General features: G+C 45.1%; 1 protein-coding gene across 2 annotated transcripts in view; it reads right to left on the reverse strand.

Annotated features, from left to right (window-relative positions):
- Positions 1-9,106: 9,106 nt before the first annotated feature.
- Positions 9,107-18,619, reverse strand: part of lef1 (lymphoid enhancer-binding factor 1) — a 182,020-nt gene continuing 172,507 nt past the window's right edge. Inside the window, exon 10 of one of the 2 annotated variants that reach the window (XM_078209350.1) lies at positions 9,107-9,605. In XM_078209350.1, the coding sequence (XP_078065476.1) occupies positions 9,529-9,605 (77 nt within the window). In that variant the 3' untranslated portion in view covers positions 9,107-9,528. The remainder of the gene's footprint in view (positions 9,606-18,619) is intronic. The other variant, XM_078209359.1, reaches the window with a different exon arrangement.

Genomic DNA, 18,619 nt, shown 5'->3' on the forward strand with positions numbered 1-18,619 from the left:
TAGAATTGATCTTCAGGAGCATGGGCAAGATTTCCACAGTGATTTAGAGTCAGTCTGTGCATGTGTGGTGCTGGAGAGACTGCTTGAAGGCAGTAAGGGACTAAGTAGAGATTAATGATCTATTCTGGACCATCTGATATTGTCCTCTTTTCTTGTATGTTCAGAGCGTTGGAGCGTGGAGAGTGAAATCCACAGTGGGAGCTTCAATCTGTTCTTGCGCCCAGTGACAGTATTAAACACTTTTATCAGAGTTATAGGAAAGACTGAGAGGAGATCGCATAGAGCTCGCCCGTACAATGCCTCAGGATGTCTGAAGGCTAATCGTACCTGAGGTACCTTTCCAATTCCCAAACCAGCTGTCCTGGTGCTGCAGAAGGACTGGAATTGTCAACATGTAGTCTATGTGAGGAGGTGATGGCCTCGTGGTATTATTGCTAGACTATTAATCCAGAAACTCAGTTAATTATTTGGGGACCTGGGTTCGAATCCCGCCACGGCAGATGGTAGAGTTTGAATTCAATAAAACAAAATCTGGAATTATGAATCTACTGATGACCATGAATCGATTGTCGGGAAAAACCCATCTGATTCACTAATGTCCTTTAGGGAAGGAAATCTGCCATCCTTACCTGGTCTGGCCTACATGTGACTCCAGAGCCACAGCAATGTGGTTGACTCTCAACTGCCCTCTGAAATGGCCTCACAAGCCTCTCAGTTGTGTCCAGGGCAATAGGGTTGGACAATAAATGCTAGCCAGCTTGTGATGTCATGTCCCATGAATGAATTTTTAAAAAATTGTGCCAAGGAATTCAATTATCAAAACTAGGTCAAGATATCAAAATAGGTGGCAAGGCAAGTTATGAGAGGGACATTTGTGCATGAAACACAGAACGCTAGCGCACTGGTTCAGCAGGTAATCAGGAAAGCTAATGGAATATTGGCCCTTACTTAAAAGGGATTGGAGTAACTGTACAAGTTACTGGTGTGACCACAGCTGGAACACTGTGAGCAGTTTTGGTTCCCTTATTTAAGAAATGTTATTATTTTATTGGAGGCAGTTCAGAGATAGTTCACTAGGATGATCCCTGGTATGGGCGGATTGTCTTATTAGGAAAGGTTGAACAGTTTGGAACTCTACTCATTGGAACATAGAAGAATGGGAGGTGATCTCACTGAAACATGAAGTATTCTTACGAGGCTTAACAGGGTAAATGCTGAGAGGATGTTTTCCCTCTGGGAAGAGTCTAGGACCAGAAGGCAGAGTCTCAGAATAAAGGGGCACCAATTTAAGACTGAGATGGGGGTCACCTTCTCTCAGAGGGTTGTGAGTCTTTGGAACTCTTTGCCACAGAGAGCTGTGGGGCCAGATGGTGATGGGGTACCCGAGGAGACTAGTGCTGCTTAAACTTCGGACAATACAAGACTCACAAAGCTGCCAGGAGACCATCGAAGGGTCAGGACAACTCTGAGACAGAGCAGCTAGACCTCTCTGATGAAATCTGACGTATACAATTCAAACCAGATCAATTTTATGTTTTCTTATCAATAACTCCCACATTTCATTAGCTTAAATTCAATCATCTTCAATATACACAGATCAACCATAATATCTGTCATGTATTTTAGCCAACTGCATCCTACTCTCTGGCATAATGGCATTTTATTAGTCCACAGAATTCGGAAGCTAACTCCTGTCTTGGCTGACCCCATTTCCCATGTTGCCTCGTGACCTCAGACGCCAGCCCAGGGTTCAAATGAACATTCTCATGGGTTCCCTTAAAGGTCACTGCCAAATCAGATCAGCACATGACTCCACGTCTGGGCATGCATCCATCTTGTCTGGGTAGTGAATAAATTCTATTCATGAAATGTGATTACGTGGCCTCGATGTTCTCTCCATTCGAAACTTTACTGATAAATCTTGCATCTCCCCAAGGTCTAAATATTCTCTTCAGATATGACTTACCCTAACGTCTTTTTACCATGATACTTTGCAGCAAATTGCTGTTGGCTAAAATGAACAATATATCTTAAACAATACATTAATACATTCAAAATATTAGCATACGTGTTTTCAAACCATAATCACTTGGTTAAGCCTCTTACTGCATTTACATCTGTGTAGACTATTCTCTTGTTAGTTTATAAGCTTGTTTTAAAAGTCATTTAACTTAATGCTGGTAGTTCTGTCAGTGCCTTAATGTCTAATGTTTAAAACAATCTTACTAACCGATTAGTGTTCCCACTTACAGCAGAGTACTCGGGCGGGACTTAACGACCGGGTTCGCCCCAAGACCGGAAAATGCCACCGGAGGTTAACGGACCTTTGCATAGTTACAAAGTGTTTTCCACTGAGTTAGGAAAATCCTGCTCACGTGAACGGTGATAAGATTTTATATTCATTCGTGGGACACGGGTATCGCTGGCTGGCCAACATTTATTGCCCATCCCTGGTTGCCCTTGAGAAGGTGGTGGTGAGCTGCCTTCTTGAATCGCTGCAGTCCACGTGCTATGGGTTGATCCACAATGCCGTTAGGGAGGGAATTCCAGGATTTTGACCCACAGATTGCGAAGGAACAGCGATATATTTCCACCCTATATTGTGACCGTAGAAAATGGAGCAGAAGCTTAAATTCTATCACATCGATCTGATGAAGGGTCTGAACTTGCAGTGTTAACTCCTCAATGTTTTCTCCACAGATGCTGGTTGACCTGCAGAGCAATTCCAGAATTTTCTATTTTCGGCCTGCTCATTCAGGCCTCTTAACCCCAGGACGTGGTGTCCCCAGTGAATACTGGAGGCCCAGAACGGAAACTAAAGCAGAGTTCAGAGTAAATAATCTCGTGAAGACAAGTGCTGAAGGGAAGGTAAGCTGATCAGAATGTTTCAATTTAAGGCTGTAAAGTGTTTCACAGGCTGATCTTAAGCTGGGCAGAGGTTCTGTCGTCATTGGTAACGGGTGAATTAAAAGCTCTCAGAAGTGTGGACTTAACAGCGGGAGAGGCAGCCGCGATAATGGCAGAAATTAGCAGCGAAAAGGGAAATGAAAGGTAACCAGAAGGTAACCACTTGTTCCTGGTAAAAACAAGGCTGCTAAAATCAGAGGGGTATACAAAAACAAGGAAAACAGCCATAATGCCTGATGCATGATGATTAGACAGCCTCTGTCCACCAGACATGCCGGCTGGAATTTTGCCCCCTCGCCCGCCCGGGAACCGGGGCAAGTGAGGCTCACAGAGTGGAATTCTCCTTTGGCCTTGGGCTAGCTTTTACGAGCCTCGCCCACACGAGGTCGTAAAATCCTGCCCGTCATCTCCTGGGAGACGCTAGTTAAAGATGTAAACTCCTGGCGAATTAAGAAAAATAAACTTCTTAAAAATTCCTCCCCATAGAATCCCAACAGTGCAAAAGGAGGTCATTCGGCTCATCAAGTCAGCACCGACTCTCCGAAACAACATCTTACCAAGGTCCATCCATCCCATCCCTGTAACCCCATGTTTTTTAACCATGGCTAATCCACCTATCCATCTTGGACACTAAGGGGCAATTTAGCATGGCCATTCCATCCAACCTGCACACCTTTGGACAGTAAGCAGCAATTTAACGTGACCAATCCACCTGACCTGCATATCTTTGGACTGTGGGAGGAAACCGGAGCACCCGGAGGAAACCCACACAGATTCTGGGAGAACGTGCAAACTCCACACAGACAGTGATCCAAGGCCGGTATCGAACCTGCGTCCCTGACGCTGTAAGGCAGCAGTGCTAACCACTGTGCCACCATGCCGCCCATATCTCATTATGCATTGGACTCTCATTCAGGAGACTACAATGACTATGTTTGTATGACCTGGTATTGAATTTACCTTTAATAAGTTGATCTTCAAACCAGCCAGCCACTGCTCAGGCTCCCTACATTAAAGGCACCATGAAAATGTAAGTTGTTGTTAGGCAGTAGAATTTGTCGTGCTATGTATTTCAATCAACAAATGCGAGGAGAAGAACGTTATAAAAACAGTTTGTATTGGCGCACAAATGGCGCAATGTTCGAGCCATGATGGTCCGACACAACACAGCAGGCATCCATTTGGCCCATCATACCCTGTACGCAAAAACAAAATACCGCGATGTTGGAAATCTGAAATAAAATGCTGGATAAACCCAGCAGCATCTGTTGTGATGATACTTTGCCTTTAAGAAATGTATTTTAATCATATTTCTCTCAGGGTTTTTCAATCAGGTCCAACCGTGAGAGGAGATAACCTAATGGTATTGTCACCTGACTGTTAATCCAGAAACTCAGCTAATGTTCTGGGGACCCAGGTTCGAATCCCGCCACGGCAGATGGTGGAATTTGAATTCAATAAAAAAAATCTGGAATTAAGAATTTACTGATGACCATTGTTGATTGTCAGAAAAACCCATCTGGTTCACTAATGTCCTTTAGGGAAGGAAATAAGAGCATAAGAACTAGGAGCAGGAGTAGGCCATCTGACCCTTGAGCCTGCTGCACCATTCAATAAGATCATGGCTGAAATTTTTGTGGACTCAGCTCCACTTACCCACCCGCTCACCATAACCCTTAATTCCTTTACTGTTCAAAAATTTATCTATCCTTGCCTTAAAAACATTCAATGAGGTAGCCTCAGCTGCTTCACTGGGCAGGGAATTCCACAGATTCACAACCCTTTGGGTGAAGAAGTTCCTCCTCAAATCAGTCCTAAATCTGCTTCCCCTTATTTTGAGCCTGTGCCCCCTAGTTCTAGTTTCACCCGCCAGTGGAAACAACTTCCCTGCTTCTATCTTGTCTATTCCCTTCATAATCTTATATGTTTCTATAAGATCTCCCCTCATTCTTCTGAATTCCAATGAGCATAGCCCCAGTCTACTTAGTCTCTCCTCATAAGCCAATCCTCTCAACTCCGGAATCAACTTAGTGAATCTCCTTTGCACCCCCTCCAGTGCCAGTATATGCTTTCTCAAGTAAGGAGACCAAAACTGTACATAGTATTCCAGGTATGGCCTCACCAGCACCTTATACAGCTGCAACATAATCTCGCTGTTTTTAAACTCCATTCCTCTAGCAATGAAGGACAAAATTCCATTTGCCTTCTTAATTACTTGCTGCACCTGCAAACCAACTCCTTGAGATTCCTGCACAAGGACACCCAGGTCCCCCTGCACAGCAGCATGCTGCAAATTTTTACCATTTAAATAATAGTCCATTTTGCTGTTATTCCTACTAAAATGGATGACCTCACATTTACCAACATTATACTCCATCTGCCAGACCCTCGACCACTCACTTTTAGTCTATATATATCCCTTTGCAGACTTTCAGCGTCCTTTGTACACTTTGCTCTTCCACCCATCTTAGTGTCATCTGTGAATTTTGACACACTACACTTGGTCCCCAACTCCAAATCATCTATGTAAATCGTAAACAATTGCGATCCCAACACTGATCTCTGAGGCACACCACTCGTCACTGATCGCCAACCAGAAAAACACCCATTTACCCCCACTCTTTGCTTCCTGTTAGTTAACCAATCCTCTATCCATGCTAATACATTACCCGTAACACTGCACCTTTATCTTATGTAGCAGTCTTTGGTGTGGCACCTTGTCAAATGCCTTCTGGAAATCCAGGTACACCACATCCACAGGTTCCCCATTGTCCACTGCACATATAATGTTCTCAAAGAATTCCACCAAATTAGTCAAACATGACCTGCCCTTCATGAACCCATGCTGCGTCTTATCAATGGGACAATCTGCCGTCTTTACCTGGTCTGGCCTATATGTGACTCCAGAGCCACAGCAATGTGGTTGACTCTCAACTGCCCTCCAAGGGCAACTAGGAATGGACAATAAACGCTGGCCAGCCAGCCATGTCCCACAAAAGAATAATTTTTTTTTAAAAAAGCATTTTATTGGCACCATTTTGTCTGCAGCCAGTGTCACTAATTGTTACTGAAGTAATATAGTGGGCATCATGTTTATTTTTAATCTGGCCTAATGCAGTGTCCTGGGGTTTTATGATCCTTTTGGAATTGCTGGGTGGAGCATGATTGACAGGTTAAGTGTTGCCTGGGGACGTTTCTTTTTCACAGAAAACTCAATGGTTTTAGTTTCGTTTTTCTCAGGTGCTGTTTGGACTGGAGACAGAAAACAATGTCTCTTGATTTCCCCCTCTCTCTGGAGTTGGAAATCCTGGGGGGGAATTCTTCCATCCTGCCCGCCTTGGAATTGTAGCGAGCTGCGGGGGGATGGGGGGGACGGGGGTCCACGCAAAGGTCATTGGCCTCGGGGGGGATTTTCCAGTTTTGGGGCAAGTGTGTCTGGAGAATCCCACCCCTGCCGTCTGGGAGTTGCTGTTAGAAACTAGTGGAAGTAGGCAATGTGTTTCTGTCTCTGTCACCCCAGAGATGGGCGGCACGGTAGCACAGTGGTTAGCACTGCTGCTTCACAGTGCCAGGGACCTGGGTTCGATTCCCAGCTTGGGTCACTGTCTGTGTGGAGTTTGCACATTCTCCCCGTGTCTGCATGGGTTTCCTCCGGGTGCTCCGGTTTCTTCCCACAGTCTGAAAGACGTGCTGGTTAGGTGCATTGACCCAAACAGGTGCCGGTCTGTGGCGACTAGGGGAATTTCACAGTAACTTCATTGCAGTGTTTATGTCAGCCTTACATATGACTAATAAATAAAACTTTAACTTTAGAAGTGTGCTGACAGCTCCAAGTCTGGGAAGCCTCAGAGTTTTAATCCAACATTCAAAGGACCAATTCCCAGTAGATGTTAAAAAGCTGCAAAGTCCAGCATCACGTGAGCATACTTGCTTTTTGTGCCAAACCTAGAAAGAGGTGTATGTTTGTTGGGTGTTGTTTGACTTGGAACATCATAGATAGCTAGCTGTTAAGGTTTATACTGTATCACATGAGATTCTTCTGAGTCATAAGCATTGTGCTAAATCTTATACGTTAACTGTTCTTAACTAAACTGTGTTTGATAAACGCTTCCTAGTGGGTCACTTGAATCATACCTGAAGTGAAACACTTTATGCTCACCCTAATGCCGAAATCAAATGTAAAAGCTTAGTGTCCAGGCTGTCTAAGGGTTATGGTGAGCGGGCGGGTAAGTGGAGCTGAGTCCACAAAAAGATCAGCCATGATCTTATTGAATGGCGGAGCAGGCTCGAGGAGCCAGATGGCCTACTCCTTCTCCTAGTTCTTATGTTCTTATGTCTTCATGAAACACCCTGGAGTTTCTGGCTTGGGTCATAAGACTGTGAAGAGGAAAACAAAGTTAATGCTTCGAACTTGGTTGCAGCAAAGGAAACTACGACCGTACAGAGGATGCAATCAGTTTGTTTAGTCAGAAGTGGTGTTCAAATAATATTTAGCTCACTTTTTCCACACGTTTGAGGTTACAGATAATGGCAAATTTACTGCATGGTTATTTTTCCACAAAATAAAAACACGCAAAACTCGTGACATATTTGACTTTGATAAGTTCTGTACACATTAAGCTTTGAACCACTGTGACATTGTCTCTTTTTTTAAAAAAAGGAGGTTTGAACCCGTTATATTCTAATCAATTACATGGCACCAGGATGTTGACAGAGAAAATAACACAAAGATGTAACCAGGAGATCATAACATAACAGAAGATTACAACATAAAGAGACGGGTACGTAACATGAAACAGTTTGTTTAAAAAATACACACTACAAATGCTAAGTTTTCTAAAACGATAGTGTGCGACGGCGTAGCTTATATAAGGTCCACAATTCTGTACTTGGGAATGCAATTAACAGCAGACTGTACCCTCCCTTCCCGGCCCCCTTATATGATTCCTTTCTCACTGTGTGAGGGGTCTTCCACTGGGATTCTCCCACTCATCGCTGTATCTGCAACATAAGAGTAATCAAACACCAGAGAGACACTGCATCCTTTTAATGTCACTTTTCAAAAGGTTTCCATGGTGTTATCGTTAATATTACCATGGGCGAGGGGGAGAATCCCCATGGAAATTCCACCCCCCCCCTTCCCCCACCCAACATGCATTGATCAAGCTCGATACATTACCATACAGACACTCCGAGATCAGTGTTTGGTGCAAATCTCACCACATCTTTCTTAAAGATAAAAAGGCAAATTATTGCGGATGCTGGAATCTGAAAACAAAAGAGAAAATGCTGGAAAATCTCAGCTGGTCTGGCAGCATCTGTAAGGAGAGAAAAGAGCTGACGTTTCGAGTTTGGGGGGGGTGCACGGTGGCACAGTGGTTAGCACTGCTGTTTCACAGCTCCAGGGACCTGGGTTTGATTCCCGGCTCGGGTCACTGTCTGCGTGGAGTTTGCACATTCTCCCCATGTCTGCGTGGGTTTCCTCCGGGTGCTCCGATTTCCTCCCACACTCTGAAAGACGTGCTGGTTAGGTGCATTGACCCGAACAGGCGCTGAACTGTGGCAACTAGGGGAATTTCACAGTGACTTAATTGCAGTGTTAATGTAAGCCTTACTTGTGACTAATAAATGTAAACTTTTAAACTGTCTGTGTGGAATTTGCACATTCTCCCCTTGGCTGCGTGGGTTTCCTCTGGATGCTGCGGTTTTCTCCCACAGTCCAAAGATGTGTGGGTTAGGTTGATTGGCCATGCTAAATTGCCCCTTAGTGTCCCGGGATGTGTATGTTAGAGGGATTAGCAAGGTAGATATGTGGGGTTTCGGGGATAGGGCCTGGGTGGGATTGTTGTCGTTGCAGACTTGGTGGGCCGAATAGCTTCCTTCTGCACTGTAGGGATCGTAAGTTGTTTGAATGAGTCCAGATGACCCTTTGTCAGAGCTTCCAAACATCAGCTCTTTTCTCTCCTTACCGAAGCTGCCAGACCTGCTGAGAGTTTCCAGCGTTTTCCCTTTTTGTTTCTTAAAGATATTCTCTGTGGAAACAAAAGGGCCTTTTTTCTTAGAAACTTTCCTGCTCTCTTTAGTTTAATTAAAATAAAATGACCATCACTAAAAATATACATCAAGAACTACAAACAATATGTAAAATAACAAATGGGATAAAAATGATTTTCAGCTAAGAAAAAAATGAAGTAAGATTGAATCATTTACATTTTATTGTTAAATGGCCAAAGAAACTTGGGTCTGACACCTACAGCATTTTCTCGTAATGTTTGCATCTTATATTAATAAATCTTGCTGTAAATTGAGGTGCTCCAGCCAAGGGGTAGTTAATTTGCTCGGAACAGATGGTAATTCCAAAACTGCAAGAGTTAAATACAAATGGCATATTGGTTGACAAAAGTGGATGGAATTGGGCCAGTAACTGGGCGCAGTGTAGATTTTGGAGTGGGGCAGGTTGAGAGGTTGGTTCTGTTAAACAGCAAGTGTCACCCTGCCACAAGGCGGGTCCAAAAGAGATCACTGTGTCATCGCAGTGTCCACCCCCATCTGCCTGGAATGGGAGTCATGGATTCCGGTGATGATGAGCAAACAGCAGACGTGTGAGGTGAGGTCAGGTTGTCAACATGCCTCCATCTCCAGAAGCGGGCCTGATGTCGCTGCTTTCGCTTTGCACGTCGAGAATGTGTTTTGTTTTCCTTCGAAAGAAAAAGAGAAGAGGTTATTATAAATCTATGAGGTGGAGATGCCGGCGTTGGACTGGGGTGGGCATAGCAAGAAGTCTCACAACACCAGGTTAAAGTCCAACAGGTTTATTTGGAATCACGAGCTTTCGCAGCACTGCTCCTTCATCAGGTGAGTGGGGAGGTGGGTTCACAAACACGGCATATATAGACACAGACATAATTGCAAGATAATGGTTGGAATGCGAGTCTTTACAGGTAATCAAGTCTTTACAGGTACAGACAATGCGATTGGAGAGAGGGATAATCACAGGTTAAAGAGGTATGAATTGTCTCAAGCCAGGACAGTTAGTAGGATTTTGCAAGCCCAGGCCAAATGGTGGGAATTACATGTAGTGCGACATGAACCCAAGATTCCGGTTGAGGTTGTCCTCATGCGTGTGGAACTTGGCTATCAGTTCTGTTCAGCGATTCTGTGTTGTCGTGTGTCTTGAAGGCCGCCTTGGATGCTTACCCAGTCTTCTTCATGAAAGCTCATGATTCCAAATAAACCTGTTGGACTTTAACCTGACGATGTGAGACTTCTTATTATAAATCTAAACAGCTAACTGATTCAAAATCCTAAGCATTGCCAGAGATAAATGATACCAAGGTAAATCATTTGACCAATGCAGCAAATTATTCACAAGGTAATATGGAAGCTTGTCTCCAAGTCAGACGGTTGTAGAATCATAGAATCCCTACAATGCAGAAGGAGGCCATTTGGCCCATCAAATCTGCACCAAACACAAGCCCTACCCAGGCCCTATTCCCGTAACCCCACATATTTACCCTGCTAATCCCCCTGACTCTAGGGTCAACTTAGCATAGCCAATCAACCTAACCCTGAGATGTGTTGTGTTCAAAAAACTGTTGCTGGAGCTTGACGTCTTCTTGCGAGCTGTGCCCAGTATACCTTCTAATTCTACCTTTTACTCTTGTTCTATGCTTCTGAAAGTTTATTCTAACTCTTATAAACTCTCTAACAGTGCTTTAATTCAAACTCTTACAGATTTGGCACCTACCTCACATTAAGTTGATCTTTCTCTGCATCCTATCTATGGCATTCTGCACCCTCCCTTTTCCTTCTCTATGAACGGTATGCTTTGTCTGTATAGTGTGCAAGAAACAATACTTTTCACTGTATCACAATACATGTGACAAAAACAAACCAAATCAAATCAAATCATTAAGCTGAACATGTAATTAGACTCAGTGGAGTACTGAGGGAGTGAAATCTTTCAGATGAGACGTCTGACTTCTCGGGGTGGATGTGCAATTCTGGTCGCCACATCATAGGCAAGATGTGATGGCACTGGAGGGGGTGCAGAGGAGATTCACCACTGATGTCCCTAGAGGCAGTCCAAATCTTGACCAAACCTTGTATTGATTAATATCACACTACTTGAATGATCCGATCTCTGCCCCAGTCAGGAATTGATATTGCTCCCTCTTGTAAGTACATGGTGGATCAGCACTGATTACCAACAATCTGGCATTGCCAGCCTGCTATTTCATTTAGTTGACATTTGGTATTGTAACACAGGAACCAGCTTTAGATTCACCAGGGTGCTGCCTGGGATAGAACATGGAGCAGAGATAAGGGGGAATATCTTCAGCCAGAGGGTGGTGAATCTGTGGAACTCTTTGCCACAGAAGGCTGTGGAGGCCAGGTCATTGAGTGTCTTTAAGACAGAGATAGATAGGTTCTTGATTAATAAGGGAATCAGGGGTTATGGGGAAAAGGTAGGAGAATGGGGATGAGAAAAATATCAGCCATGATTGAATGACGGAGCAGACTCGATGGGCCGAGTGGCCTAATTTTGCTCCCATGTCTTATGGTCTTATTTAAGTTCTGAAGTGAGGTTGGATAGGCTTGGGTTGTTTTCATTGGAGCAGAGAAGACTGAGGGGTGACCTGAACGAGGTGTACAAGATTATGAGGGACATGGACAGAGTGGATAGGGAGCAGCTGTTCCCCTTAGTTGAAAGGTCAGTCACGAGGGACATAGGTTCAAGGTGAGAGGCAGGACATTTAGGGAAGATGTGAGGAAGAATGTTTTTACCCAGAGGGTGGTGATGGTCTGGAATGCGCTGCCTGGGAGGGTGGTAGAGGCGGGTGGCCTCAAATCCTTTAAAAAGTATCTGAATGAGCACTTGGCACATCATAACATTCAGGGCTATGAATCAAGTGCTGGCAGATGGGATTAAGTGTGAGTTCAGGTGTTTCTAATGTGTCAGTGCAGACCCAATGGGCCGAAGGGTTTCTTCTGCACTATATGATGCTATGATATGGTCGATATGGTAGCACAGTGGTCAGTACTGTTGCCTCACAGCACCAGGGACCCCTGTTCAATTCCAGCCTTGGGTGACTGTGTGGAGTTTGCACGTTCTCCCCGTGCCTGCGTGGGTTTCCTCCAGGTGCTCCAGTTTTCTCCCACAGTCCAAAGATGTGCAGGTCAGATGGAGTAGCCTTGGAAATGCATGGGCTTTATGGGGATAGGGCGGAGGGGAGGGTGGGTTGCTCTTTCAGAGAGTTGGTGCCGACTCGATGGGCTGGATGGCCTCTTTCTACTCTGTAGGGATTCCATGAGTCTATGATTCTATCCTATGGCACTATTTGTTAAGCAGAAGTATTTTCCCGATGTCCTTGCCACCATTAATCCCCCAGCTAGCAATTTTATTTGTTCCTTGGCTGTTTGGGGGTGTTTTCTGCTCGGTCTCCTACACCATAACAGCGACCATACGTCAAAGCGATTTGATTGGTTGTTAATTGCATTGGGCTGCCCAATGGTTGTGGTTAGTGCTTTATAAATGTAAATTCTTTCTTTCTCTATAATACTTTTTCAAACAATGGCCAGGCACGTGATTAGATTTGGTCATAAATAGACGTCTTTCTTTATTTTATGCAATCCAAAGATGTCAAAAGAACAGCTTAAACAGGAGGTTGATAGTTGCGCCCATATGTGAGATTGGGAGGAAATTAAGGTGGATTTTCACTAAATGGGCTGAATTTCATAGTTTTTCAGGAGCCTGACACAGAGGCTAGTTTCCTCAATAATAAAAGTAATCGCCGACCAAGGGCTTCCTTTCCTGCAATAATGATTCCTACATAGAGAACATAAGAACATAAGAACAAGGAGCAGGAGTAGGCCATTCAGCCCCTTGAGCCTGCTCCGCCATTCAGTTCGATCATGGCTGATCTCATCTCAGCCTCAACTCCACTTTCCTGCCCGTTCTCCATAACCCTTCAGCCCATCACTAATTAAAAATCTGTCCATCTCCTCCTTAAATGTACTCAGTGTCTGGCATCCACTGCACCCTGGAGTAATGAATTCCACAGATTCACGAACCTTTGAGAGAAGTAGTTTCCCCTCATCTCTGTTTTAAATCTGCTATCCTTTATCCTAAAATATGACCTCTTGTTCTAGACTTCCCCACAACAGGAAGCATCCGCTCCACTTCTACTTTGTCAATACCTTTTATCATTTTATATGCCTCAATTAGATCTCCTCTCATTCTTTTAAACTTGAGAGTATAGGCCTAAACTGCCCAATCTCTCTTCATAAGACAAACCCCACATCTTTGGAATCAATCCAGTGGACCTCCTCTGAACCACCTCTAATGCCACTACATCCTTTCTCAAGTAAGGAGACAAATGTTTCGGGAGAGCTGGAATGTGACCCTCCACCACATTGTCTACTCCACTGGTTGGATGTATTAAACATGGTTGGAAGCTCTATTGCAGTTTAGTAATGCAGAGTAATAGATAGACCGTTATACGACAAATGGGGATCATTTGACCTTTTGTGACCTCTTTGAAGAGTTGTCCAAATTAATCCCATGTAAGACCATAAGACATAGGAGGAGAATTAGGCCACTTGGCCCATTGAGTCTGCTCCACCACTCAATCATGGCTGATATTTTTCTCATCCCCATTCTCCTGCCTTTTCCCCATAACCCCTGACCCCTTATTAATCAAAAATCTATCTATCTCTGTCTTAAAGACACTCAGTGACCTGGCCTCCACAGCCTTCTGCGGCAAAGCATTCCACAGATTCACCACTCTCCGGCTGAAGAAATTCCACCTCATCTCAGTTTTAAATGATCGTCCCTTTAGCCTGAGGTTGTGCCCAGCTTTCTCCCCATAACCTTGCAAATTAGTTCTAATCTCCCTCTGGTTCATTCACATTATTTTCAATCCTTAACCTCTGGTTAGACTTGCCAGAGGAAAACATCTCTCACTGACCTGCTCTGTCAAAAACTCCTCATAATTTTGAATACCAGTACATCTATCCTGAGTATGTATTCTCCAAAAGTAGACAAGTTCCTTTAACAATGGCCGGGATTCTCTGGGCGTTCACGCCGGCGGGATTCTCTGGTCCCGTTGCAGTGAATGGAGATTTGGCTGAGCACCAAATTCTCCGTCCTCGCTGGCAGTGGTGGGCCGCGAATGGCCGGAAAATTCCAGCCATCGTGATTAAAATCCAAACAGAAAAGGATTTGCTTTGGTTCTAGTATAATTGTTATTGGTTTTCAGGGGAAGAATGCCCGCTTTATGTCAGTCTGTACGAGCTACATGTAGTTAGTCATTCTCTGCTATGGATTTGCACCTTCTAAGGGAACTGGGCCGACATTAGATTGAACTCACACTCTTCTAGGTTAACTTTATTTACATTCAGCACTTTCATTGCATTGGATGAGCCTGGCTTAGAACCCAGCATCAAAAGTAATGGCACCATGCAAATTTAAAATGGAGGAAACATTGAATGCTTTAACTCCCTGCGCCACCCAGGGCACCCGTTCCGCAATATCCCTTAAACCACCCAGGATGCCAGCTCTTCAATATCCCTGCACCACCCAGAGTGCCAGCTCCTCAATATCCCTGCACCACCCAGAGTGCCAGCTCCTCAACATTAATTGCAGCCAACTTTTAGCAGATCGGGCACCTAGTGAACCAAATGCAGAAGAGCCCTGATTTTAACTCCCTTAACCCCTATTCACTTGGTAGGTGAATGGCTGGAATGTTACCGGCCCGCCCGCCACAGGGATCGGGGCAGGCGAGGGGCGGACCATGGGAAGGTCTGTTGACCTGGGGCAGGATTTTACGGTTTCGGGATGAGCGAGGCCAAAAACTCCCACCAAATGTTTCAAATATTGACCCTCCATCGAAGCATTGCTTTGGCATCTCCCTCCTCTACCTGGATCATCGAGCCATCTATCTTCTCCACCGGCATGGCCTCGCTGTCCGCCTGGACATTGTCAGAAGTTGCTGCTTTGGTTTGGGATTTGTAGAACTTACCATCTCTTTCCTCCCAGGTCAGATAAATCAAGCACCCACAACTTGTACTTTTTCATTTATAGGTAATCGATACTGAAGTTCAAGGCTAGACAACAGGCTGTTATGACAGTATTATGAAGCAATCATGATTATATATTAGGACATTACAGGCTATGTACAGTTTACAGTCCTATGGGCTACCTGTTTTCATGCAACTCATGGGTCTTCTGTAGATAGAAAATAGGAACAGGAGGAGGCCTTGCGGCCCTTCGAGCCTGCTCCACCATCAATTATGATCATGGTTGATCATCCAACTCAGTAGCCTGTTCCTGCTTTCCCCCAATATCCTCTGATCCCCTTTAGCCTCAAGACCCATATCCAACTGCTTCTTGAAAACATTTAATGTTTTGGCCTCAGCTACTTTCTGTGGTAGCGAATTCCATAGGCTGACCCCTCTCTGGGTGAAGAGATTTCTCCTCATCTCTGTCCTAAACTGTCTGCCTTGTATGGCTTGCTTGGACTAGTTTTGCAATTAATTGCTCACTCAACATTGGTGTCAATGAACTCCTAAGATGGGAATCTGGAAGCCTGACTGGAAAGGAATGTTATTTATTGTTAAACACAAAATTAAGCCACTACTCCATGGCGTACACACACAGGCCCCACCCGGGACAACATTTCTGCAGCCCCTTCCTGGTGTCTGCCTTATGAAGGGCTCTGGTGAGGTCAGAGTTCCATCCAAGCAGTCCATTGCCGGTTACCAAGGAAACTCATATTCAACAAGCCCCAGAGGGAGATCAATTCGAGATTCCCCATGGAAATCACAGGGGTTATCACACCAGGTGTATATTAAGTTGCATTAATGTATTTGTGTGTCAAACCTGTTTCTCTCTCTATTAACTCACATTTTTTAATGTTAACTATTATTACAGTGTCAAATTAAAGACTGCTGGCAGCATAGCAAACTCAATTCTTCGATTTTTCTGCTCAATGTTGTCTCAGGTGAGAGGAGCAGAGGGCAGCCCACCAGCTGGGTTTTCCCGCCGCATTTTTGAACACGAGAGAAAGAAAATGTTAGGTGTGAGTCCCATGACTGCTGACAGGGAATGTGCCAGGGAGCAGTGCCAGGGTATTGCCCACGCATGGCCCCCTCCCTCCGGGGGGCTGTTCTTATCTGTGTGCTTCCGGGCTGGCTCTTAAACCCGACCGACGTGCCATTATACTGGAGGTGGGGGGGGAGAGAGAGAGAGAGGGGGGGGGGGGGGGGTGGAGAGGGGGTGGCTTCTCTACATCGGGGGATGTTGCAGTGGGGAGGCCAGCTAATGATGTGCAAGGTCTGCGAATGGGGTTCCACACCTTTCATGGTGGGAATCCCATTACATCATTGGCAATCTCAATGGGGAATCTCACCAGTGTAAAAAATGTTTTGGGACTCCCCGTTGGATGCTTTGCCCTATCTGGCTTTCCCCATCCGCTGAAAACGGGTGCGGAAGACCTTCTCCTTGGCTCTGTTGGCAGCAAGGCTGTGGGTTCAAGTCTTAATCCAGGACATGACCATGGACATTAAGGTTGACACTCCTAATGCTGTACTGATAGGGAGGCTGTCTACTGCATGCAGTGTTACTGAGGCCCTCACTATCCTTTGCGTTTGATGTCAAAGATCCCTCGGTACTGCTTTGAAGAAGAGCAGGGAAATATCCCCGGTGTCCTCAGCAATATTTATCCCCGAGTCAACATCACAAAAAACAGAAGTAGATTATCCGGTCATCATCACATTGCGTTTGTGGGAGCTAACTGTGCTGTGTGCAAACTGATTGCTGCTTTCTTTATGTTACAACAGTGACTACACTTCACAAATACTTCATCAGCTGTAAAGCACGTTGAAATGTCCCATGGCAATGAATATTCATAGATCCCAACAGTGCAGAAGGAGGCCATTCGGCCCATCGAGCCTGCACCCAAAACAATCCCACCCAGGCCCTATCCCCGTAACCCCACATATTTACCCTGCTAATTCCCCTGACACCAAGAGTCAACTTAGCACGGCCAATCCACCTAACCCGCACATCTTTGGAGTGTAGGAGGAAACTGGAGCACCGGGAAGAAACGCACGCAGACACGGGGAGAGCGTGCAGACTCCGCACAGACAGTGACCCAAGCCGGGAATCGAACCCGGGTCCTTGGTGCTGTGAGGCAGCAGGGCTAACATTGTGCCACCGTGCTGCCCCTAATGAAAGGCATTAGATAAATACAGTTTTTCATTTTAATTGTAGAATTGTTATTGATGTTGTTGGCTATGTGCACAGGAATGGAAAGGGATCGGTTAACCCCCCCCGTCCCCACCCCCAGAACCTGCTCCACTATTCAGTGAGATCATGGTTGATTTGTGACATAATCCCTGTTGGATGTTTCGCTCCCGTCTGACGTTCCCATCCGCTGAAAATTGAGAAATTTCTTCACCCAGAGGGCGGTGAATGTGTGGAATTCATCACTACAGAAAATAATTGAGGCCAAAACGTTGTGTGATTTCAAGAATTAGATATAGCTCTTGGGGCTAAAGGGATCATGGGGGGTGGGGAGATGGGATCAGGATGTTGAATTTTTATGATCATAGAATCATAGAATCCTGCAGTGCAGAAGGAGGCTTATGAAGGGGATAGATAGGGTGAACGGTGGGAAGCTTTTTCCCAGATCAGAAGTGACGTTCACGAGGGGTCACGGGCTCAAGGTGAGAGGGGCGAAGTATAACTCAGATATTAGAGGGATGTTTTTTACACAGAGAGTGGTGGGGGCCTGGAATGCGCTGCCAAGTAGGGTGGTGGAGGCAGGCACGCTGGCATCGTTTAAGACTTACCTGGATAGTCACATGAGCAGCCTGGGAATGGAGGGACACAAACGATTGGTCTAGTTGGACCAAGGAGCGGCACAGGCTTGGAGGGCCGAAGGACCTGTTTCCTGTGCTGTACTGTTCTTTGTTCTTTGTGGCCATTCGGCCCATCAAGTCTGCACCGACCACAATCCCACCCAGACCCTATCCCCAAAACCCCATGCATTTACCCTAGCAAGTACTCCTGACACTAAGGGGCAATTGAGCCTGGCCATTCAACCTAACCCGCACATCTTTGGACTGTGGGAGGAAACCAGAACACCCGGAGGAAACTCACGCAGACACGGGGAGAATGATCAGCCATGATCAAAATGAATGGTGGAGCAGGCTCGAACAGCTGAATGGCCTATTGCTGTTTCGATTTTCTATGTTTCTTTACTTATATTTCCCCAACATTCCTTAATACATCTGGTTAACGGGAATCTATCAATCTCAGACTGAAGATTAATAATTGACCCAACAACAACCCCCCATTTACTGAAGTGAATTCCAAACTTCAACCACCCTTTATGTGAGGCAGTATTTCCCAACTCTACTGAAAGATCTGACTCCAATTTTTCTGTGTCCCCGCCATTGATTCCCCAAGCAATGGAAACAGTTCTCTCCATTTACACCATTAGTCCTTCTTAATAGCTTAAAAATTTCAATCAAATCAACAGTTAATCATCCAAATTGCAGGCAAGAGAACCCTAATTTATACAATCTCTCCTTAAAATTTAATACTTGGAGTCCAGGTACCATTCTGGTAAATCTACACTGGGAGGGAGGTATGTTGGCCAGGATGGCAGGGGATAGAAACATAGAAGATAGGAGCAGGAGACCA

The sequence above is a fragment of the Mustelus asterias genome, chromosome 1 (assembly GCF_964213995.1).
Source record: "Mustelus asterias chromosome 1, sMusAst1.hap1.1, whole genome shotgun sequence".
Taxonomy (NCBI): domain Eukaryota; kingdom Metazoa; phylum Chordata; class Chondrichthyes; order Carcharhiniformes; family Triakidae; genus Mustelus; species Mustelus asterias.